Raw genomic sequence first — 9127 nt, 5'->3', positions numbered from 1 at the left:
ATTTTGTTCACAGACGCTCTAAAAATACTTACTTTGGATGTGACTGTATGAGCGGTGTGTGTGAGCAAGTGTGTGTGTGGTTTTTCTCTTCTTTTCTCTCTCTACTCAACACTGCTTCTCTCTATGTCTCTCTCTCTCTTTCGCTCTGTCTCTCTCTCTGTCTCCACACATTCCTTCTCTATGTGGTATTGAAAAAGGTAGATAGCCTGGAGCCTCTTGTCAAAAATTATATATATATATATATATATATATATATATATATATATATATATATATATATATATATATATATATATATATATTTAAGCAATATAGCATGAGAGCCAGTGTGTTGTGGCAAATATATCCCGCTGATCAGCTGTTATCCCACGAGGCCGCAGGCCGCAGCCCGACGCGCAGCGGAGGGCTTAATGATTCACCTGAAGGTCATTATTTCCCAGTAATCACCGCCTCAATATACATTATCCCGCTTAGAACACTAAATCATAAACTAAATCATTCAATAATCTGACAAAAATAATTATTCAAATAGATTTTTTAATAGCGTTTTCAACGGCAAAGCGGTTTAATTCATAATTGGCACACAAGACACCACAGCTGCAACTGGTTGGCCTAATTAGTAGTGTTTGCTGACAAAAAGCTCTTATCAACTGATTAATCCAGGTGTGGCAGAGCAGCGGTCGGTTGTCGAGAAATAATGACCGGTGAATATTGTTGATTGACCAATCAGAATCGAGTATTCAAGAGAGCCGTGTTCTAAAAGCGGGATAATGGATAGTGAGCCGGTGATTACTGGAAATAATGACCTTCAGGTGAATGATTAAGCCCTCCGCTGCGCGTCGGGCTCAATATCACCTGTCGGTCATTATTTCGCCAGTAATCACCGGCTCACTATCCATTATCCCTTACATATACAGTATACTGTATACACACTGTATATATATATATATATATATATATATATATATATATATATATATATATATATATATATATATATATATATATATATATATATATATATATACACTTTATCCTTGAATCCAAGAATATGACAAACCACTAACTGAAATTACAGCAGTCATAATGTACTTTGCATAATGATCTAAATGAGTTTAGGCATTTGGCTACATGAAATTTATGCAATTTGCTGATTTTGGCATCAGAATCAACATTTAGGATGTCATAAATTCACTTTAGGTAAGCACCCTTCATTAAATAAAATCATGAATAATAAATAAATCATACTCTCTCTTCCTCTCTCTCTCTCTCTCTCTCTCTCTCTCTCTCTCTCTCTCTGTCAGGAGATTTCATAACACCTCTAGCAAGGGCTGTCCTAGATTAAGATGCATTTCTGCGTGTGTGTGTGTGTGTGTGTGTGTGTGTGTGTGTGTGTGTGTGTGTGTGTGTGTGCGTTAATGCCCACAGTGACCTACAGTGTTCTTTCCATGTCACTGTGCAACAATATACCCCGGTCAAAGCCCTAAGCACATACTGGTATGTACATACATTGTACACACACACACACACACACACACACACACATACACACACACACACACACACACACACACACCTGGATAAACTGCTTGTTACATAACTGCTGCGGTGTGTTTGGGGCCGCGGCGGGTGATTGACAGCGGCTGGGTCAAAGGTCATGAGGGAGTGTATGCGAGACGGGGAGTGCTGCAATAAGCATGTGTGACACAGAACAACTGTGCACTGCACTCCTCTTTCAGCCCCACACACACACACACACACACACACACACACAGTCAGGAGAACAGATGGAAAGGTACACACAAACATCAAGTCTGTGTTTTCCTAATGAGGGTGACCACAAAATGCCCCCTATACGCTGACTTCTGACGTTGCTTTGATGTCTTCTTCTTTGGATTCAGTCGCAAATGAAGTTTGAGTTTCTGTAGGTGGCGCTCTTTTCTTTCGCTTGTACACTAGCCCAGTTCTTCTGTTGAAACCACTGTGCTTCTCCTCTTGTGATATAAAACACATCACTCCTTGTGTGCCAGAGGTTTTCCACCCCCTGGAAAGACCTACCTGCTTCTGGCTGTACAAAATGTAGAAGCTTTTCAAAGTCTGAGACTGTGCCCCCCCCCCCCCCCCCCCCCCATACAAAGCTTGGAAAAGGGCGCACCCCTCACTAAATTCCTGGATGCCTATGGGATCACGGTTATGTTATATGATCCCATAGGCACTCAACAATTCTGCCAAGATAGCCTGATATTGATGTTGTTTGACGTACTTCAGACTACACCAAATACATTAAAAAAAATGTCTGTCTGAAGGCATTTATGAGTTTATTATTTATTATATGTGATCTCCTTTGATAACTAATCTTGTCTCATGTTTTTTCACGTCCATTCACTGAGCCTCCCCTGAAACTGCTTGGAGCTCCCCTGGGGAGGCCCGCCTCCCACTTGGAAAAGTAGCCCTGCTATAGGTTAAATCACTATTGTGTTTTATCCTTGTGGAGAGTCACAAAATGGAAATTTGCTTGCATAAAAATGTCACAGATTATGACTTGAGATAAGTTAAACAGACATTTACGTTACGACTGGAAGGCGGAGAGAAAATGGCCGTAAAGCCGCGCACAGACCGCATGGACTGGATGTATATAACAGCTGTTTTGGAGGATGCTCCATACATTGTCAGTGTGGGTGGGCCCAATGGGATTCAAACTCCTAACCCAGGCAATTTGAGTGGCACACACACACACACACACACACACACACACTACACACACACACACACACACGCACGCACGCACACGCACACACACACACACACACACACACACACACACACACACACACACACACACACACACACACACACACACACACACACACACACACACACAGATATTGCAGAGTTCACTCAAATTTTCAATAACCAACAATCATTATAGACAGATACCAGCCTTGCTCTCCCAACTGAGCTATTTTGGCTCCTAAAGGAGATTGAATATGAAATCTACAGTAGACAGGATAACTCTAAGATACAGTAATGGGCCTCATTCACAGACTATTTTCGCAAACAATTTCCTGCATTATTATTTTTTGTTTGTCTTTTCTATATCTGTTTTCCGACCGAATATAAACACTGTTTGAATTCTATCCAACCAAGCTGGAGCGGTGCATCTTATCAAAACCTTGACAGACTCAAAGCAGTTCTGTTAAGCGAGCGCACGCACGCACACACACATGACACACACACACACACACACACACACACACAGCGGTGAATTCACCGTTAACAAAACGCACTGTCAAAACAGACGCACGCACTGTGGTCAGATTGAGAAGCTCATATCGTGGCGACACACAAACCTTCTGGCGTCGCTGGACGAAATAAAAAAACGGTCTGACACAGGGGCGCCATCCGTCCGCCGCCTCCGCTCAGTCCACGTCTCTGCAGCTGCGTGAGACGCTGAATCCCGGCTCATGTTGCACCTCTCTCTCTGCCCGCTCGCCCCCTTTCAAGGATCAACTGATTTATTGTGGTGAACGGGATAATCGCAAGAGCCTGATTTGAGGGTGCCTTGTGGGGGGGGGGGGGGGGGGGGGAAAGGCCATTGGCATTTCGAACGTCCATGTTTTTCTAATGACGTAACACTTTAATGATCTCACCATCACTTCAGCAGGGCGGAGGCTTGAACCCACGTCGCACGGTTGAAGAATAATCCCCCAAACCACCGCAATGCACAGATTCACGTGTCCTAGACATAATAGACTTTACGGCCCCAGGGCCTATGAGACTCATTTAAGAAGATGAGATACGGCGATGTGCACCATGGGAATTTTCTGCAATTCTCGTTAAAAAATGTCCCCCATATGAAGATGGATGAATGTGTACTTTAGCCCCAGGTCTGCCCTCCAGCCGCGCTCAATGCTAATATGGTTTATACTCCTGCCTCTCATCTACTGTTACCGTCAGTGGTTCCACTGTCACTGTCAGTCTAAAACGCTTTCACATCAAGGACCCCTAGACTGACTACATAGACCAGGGAAAGTCTTACACTGTGGGCCTCCCCCTGCCTAGACTGACTACATAGACCAGGGAAAGTCTTACACTGTGGGCCTCCCCCTGCCTAGACTGACTACATAGACCAGGGAAAGTCTTACACTGTGGGCCTCCCCCTGCCTAGACTGACTACATAGACCAGGGAAAGTCTTACACTGTGGGCCTCCCCCTGCCTAGACTGACTACATAGACCAGGGAAAGTCTTACACTGTGGGCCTCCCCCTGCCTAGACAGAGCTTGGAAAAACGCACCCCCCTCGCTCAATATTCTTGGATACCTGGATTATGTTATTTGATCCCATAGATATTCAATGATTGTACCGAGATCGCCTGACATTGCTGTTTGGCATACTTCAGACTACACCAAATACATAAAGGTCTGTCTGAAGGCATTTATTAGTTCCTGACTCTGGGAAAGTAGAAAAACCGTTACAATTCCACAAAACGACTATATCTCTGAACTATCTCTTTAACCAAATCACACACATTTAGGTTATTCTATGTGATCTCCTCCCCCCCTTTTGATAACTAATGTAATGTTTTTTTCACTTCCATTCACTGAGCCTCCCCTGAAACTGTTTGGAGCCCCCCTGGGGAGGGCCGCCACCCGCCTCCCACTTTGAAAACCCCTGACCACAGACCCCATCTGATAAGATTTTTGCTTTTAAATGTTTCATTACAGAAATCCCTATGAAACCCATGACCAACATTCGGTCATTTGTGTTACTTACATCATTCCCCTTTTTTGCTGGGCACCCCCCTCAAGGCGCCCTGCCCTGGGGGGTCCCCGGACCCCGCTTTGAAAACCAAAGGACCGGGGTAGGTCATGACTTCACTTAACCCGCACTGACTGAGTGACCGGTGGACTTGGGGACTCGCGTCACGTTGCGGAGAGCAGCTTTGTGTCTGGCCCCGAAAATGACAGAGCCAGAGTACACTGGATTTATGAGCAGAGAAAATGACAGAGCCAGAGTACACTGGATTTACGAGCAGAGAACGGGGTGGCGGGTGATGTCTCGATTGAGACATCACAAAGACCCAGACTCTCCCATTACACACACGGACGCACATGCACGCACACACACACACACACACACACACACACACACACACACACACACACACACACACACACACACACACACACACACGGGTGGCTGGAGAACAGTTTATTGGCCAGACACCGAAGGCAGATCGCCTCGCCTTACCCTTTTGAGTTAAAGAGTCTTGGGAGAGAAACGGGAGGAAACTCACACCAGCACACACACACACCAGCACACACACACACCAGCACACACACACACCAGCACACACACACACCAGCACACACTCACACCAGCACACACACACACCAGCACACACACACACACACAGCGTCGCTCCCACAGTCGTTATGACATCGATTTGGTCACGGATGGCGAAACGATGGGAGGAAATGAATGAGATCAATAGACAGGCCGCCGGGGGAGAGGGATGGAGGGAACTGGGGGGATGAAAAAAAACAAGGATATCTGATTAGAGTGGTGAGGAGAGGAAACGCTTCCTGTCTGGTTGCATATAACTCGGGTCTTGTGCGTGAGTGAGATTGAGAGCATCAATCAAGAGATCGGGGGAAATGGACGTAGACGGCCTCGTTGAACTTTCCCAAATCGTTTATTTTTCTGTGTATTTCCTGCGTGCCTGTTTTTCACAGACGATCATCATCAAGCAAATGTCATCCGCATAATTAGAGTATCTTCCCCTGTGTTATTTTGTGTGTGTGTGTGTGTGTGTGTGTGTGTGTGTGTGTGTGTGTGTGTGTTGATGGCGGTGCACCAGTGCGTGTCCAGCCTCTCTCCTCTCCAGTCTCTTTGGTTGGTTGGCCTGATTGTTTGTGTTGGTGTTCTCAGGCTGAGAGAGAGAGAGAGAGAGGGGGGGGGGGGGGCTACTCTGCTCTGCTTTAGGCCGTCATGGCTTGGCCGGCTAGCAGGCACCCTCTGTGCTGAGGGGGACTATATATAGCACACTGCACCAGGAGGAAGATGAGAGAGAACACGGAGAGAGAGGGGGGGGGGGGGGCGTAAATATAGAGTACCCCCCCGTACAATTAGTAAGTCAAGGCGACAGGGGGGACTCTCCTCTCCCTCAGCCTCCCATCGCCCTGTGCATACGCTCTGTGTGAGGTTAGAGATTACAGACACGAACTGTTGAAGGGCATCGGAAGAAGGACAGACGCATGGTCATCGTCGTGACACCGGTCTCATCTAACTCTACGCTGGCACTTTTCCTTCCCTTTCTCATTCATTGATCATCAAATACACATAATAATACTATAATAGCATATTATGGTGTGTGTGGCCTTTACAGGCATGAGAAAGTGATCATATTTAATTTATACAGCAAAAACAACACCCAATAAGACCCTGGTCTGAGCACCAGCACAGGATCCATCATCATCATTGGTGCACACACCATCTTGCATTACTGCAGCACTGACGTTTTCCCCATTATCATCATATTCAGTTGCACAATACGATGCGAAGGCGCTGAAATTGCCAGAAAAACCTGACCGGTTTTCTGGATCCCTCTGTTCCCTGTTCCCTCTCTCTCTCTCTCTCTCTCTCTCTCTCTCTCTCTCTCTCTCGCCCTCTCTCTCTTTCACACACATATGTTTGACTGGATGCCTGCAGCAGTAGGTGTCCTCACTCTCTCCCTCCCTCCCTCTCCCCTCCTGTTCTATTTATCGCCTCCCTCCTGTCCTGTCTGAATCTGTGTGTGACTCTTTCAACTGGTTTGGCTGCCTGTGTTGTATCCTGTACTCCTGTCCTTCATTCGATGGTCACAGCGTTCCCAAGCCGATAAGCACGACACGCTGTCCTCCTACGCTATTGATCTATCCTGCATTAGATATTGCAAATTAACCTGATATGCGAGGGAGACGGTAAATACATGTCATAACATTTATTTCTTCCTCGTGCTGTTTGGGTTATTGTTTATTGGGGTGTAACTGAACCATTTACCCTCTCTCTCTCTCTCTCTCTCTCTCTCTCCCTCCCTCTCTCTCTCTGTTTTGTTTCCAGAGTGCTGATGTCACTGCCCTCGCCGTGTAACTGTTGGGAAGAAATCTGGTACCACTCAGAGAGCTCCATAGCTCCTCCTCTTCCTCGTGCGACCGCCGATCGCATTGCGAGAGGAGTTGGACTTGACACGCCCCCCCTGAAGCACTTTGACAAAGACTGATGGAATTTTTTTCTTTCTTCTTCTTCTTCTTCTTTTTTTTCAGCTTGTTGGTTGTGGAAGCCAATGGGGATGTGTGCCAAATGACATTCTTCAAAAGGCTATTAGTTGCTCTCATTCCTCGAGTGAAAGCCAATCAGAGAAGGGTACGAAAAACCGGAGACTGATTTTTATCCCCCCACCCCCCCTAAGAGAAAAACTCAAATCATCCAGAGTACAATGACGGCTGAATATTTAGAGTATGATAAAAGAAAATATATAGAATTATATATATATATATCTGCTCAAAAAGTGCCTCATTTTCAGATTGTAGCCATTTTACAGAGACCTTCAACTTAGCCTCGGCTAACTGAAGCTTTGTTTTTCTTGCGCTTGTTTTTGAAGTAGTAACGAATGACGCAGCAGAAGAAAGCGATAAAGCGGAGAGCGCTGGTGTGAGACGTCGCTAACAATAATGACGATAATGGTACTAAGCGATCTGCTGGTCCTTACTGTCTACTGTGAGAAAATAATATTAGCGTAGCTGCTGTTAGCTTCCTGCTCATCGCTGCCACTGTAACTGACGTTGCTTTTACCCTCTTTCTGCTTCTCTCTTTTTACTTTTTCTATCTTATACTCTCTTTTTCATACAGGTACATTCATAATATAGCCATAAACCACCAGTATTAAGCATTGAAACTAAAGGCACTTGTAGCAGGGGATAGCTAGCTACGGCTAGCTAACAGTATGTCAGAGTAACATACTAGCTTGGTGCCAGGAGGTAAATTCAGCGGTGTGCTGATACAGCTCAGGGCGAGACCCCTGAAATACAGCCAAGCAATCCCATTAGTGCTATTAGCAGCAGACAGTTGTGTCTGACTTTAATCCCTGTCGTCTCAGGATAATGCTAAATAATGTACAGTACATGCAGCAGAGGATAGACGCTATCTATAGCCATGCTAAAGCCAGCGTTGCAAACGACGGTGCCTCCGTTCTCTTTTCAATTCAATCTAATCAGTACAAAAACCGCTATCCATCACTCAACGGTAGCACCCATTCTCAGTTATTTGATAGGATAGGGTAGCAAACTTTTTATAATAAGAAGATAGTTTTTACGTTTTTAAAGAGTCCATTGGTTGAATTGACAGTGAATCGGGTCTCTCACCTGGGTAGTTCTGTCTCCTGCTTTCTGCATCTCGCTTGGGTCTTACTTCTATCTTCTCGGCTATGCATCAGCACTTAAGTGCCTGTCCGTCTGATTTGTCCGTCCGTCTGTTCTCACCACGCACCCCCTCTTAGCAGCTATAGCACTATTAGGGCTGTTCTTCGCAGAATATATCAAGTCTATTTTTCTGTCTATTTTTGTCTCTTTTGCCGCTGTACAGTTCACTTAAAGTCATCGGTTTATGTTTGTTGATGATGTGTGACATTGATCGATGAGAAGACTTGTCCGACAAACCCACGGCCCCCGATCGGAGGAGGTTGGGACTGTTTTTTGCTGTGCTCGCGACGGAGGACCCCCCCCCCCCCCGCGCGCGCGCGGGGGCCCATCAGTGCCAAAACACAACAAAAGAAAACGTATGCTGTTCGCCCCTCGCCGACGGCACCTCCTAAAAAGCAACCTTCAGTTCTCAAGTCCGGATGTATCACTTTGTTTTGTTGTTTAAAAAAAAAATGTAACCTTGCGCACTCTCTTTTCTTTTTGCAGCGGGGGAGAAACGCTGGCATATCTTGCCTGGCAGTATGCTTATGTGACACTTGTGCGATAAAGGTTCTTGTGAGGACTCTGCTTTAGTTTACCATCCAATTTGCCTCTGACTTTGACCAATGGGTTACGTTTAAAAGAAATGCACGAGCAGAATGAAAAGGCCACCGCACAAAAACGAGGG

The 9127-nt window shown here is 45.7% G+C and overlaps 1 protein-coding gene across 1 annotated transcript in view; it reads left to right on the top strand.

Moving 5' to 3' along the window:
* The window catches only part of LOC310779108 (insulin receptor substrate 1-B), a 66271-nt gene extending 58722 nt beyond the window's left edge, over window positions 1–7549 (top strand). Inside the window, exon 4 of the mRNA XM_083639606.1 lies at window positions 7103–7549. Within this exon, the coding sequence (XP_083495732.1) occupies window positions 7103–7110 (8 nt within the window). The 3' untranslated portion in view covers window positions 7111–7549. The remainder of the gene's footprint in view (window positions 1–7102) is intronic.
* Window positions 7550–9127: the final 1578 nt, after the last annotated feature.

The sequence above is a fragment of the Poromitra crassiceps genome (assembly GCF_964638095.1).
Source record: "Poromitra crassiceps genome assembly, chromosome: 7".
Lineage (NCBI taxonomy): Eukaryota > Metazoa > Chordata > Actinopteri > Beryciformes > Melamphaidae > Poromitra > Poromitra crassiceps.
This window is presented reverse-complemented; position numbering and strand designations above follow the sequence as displayed.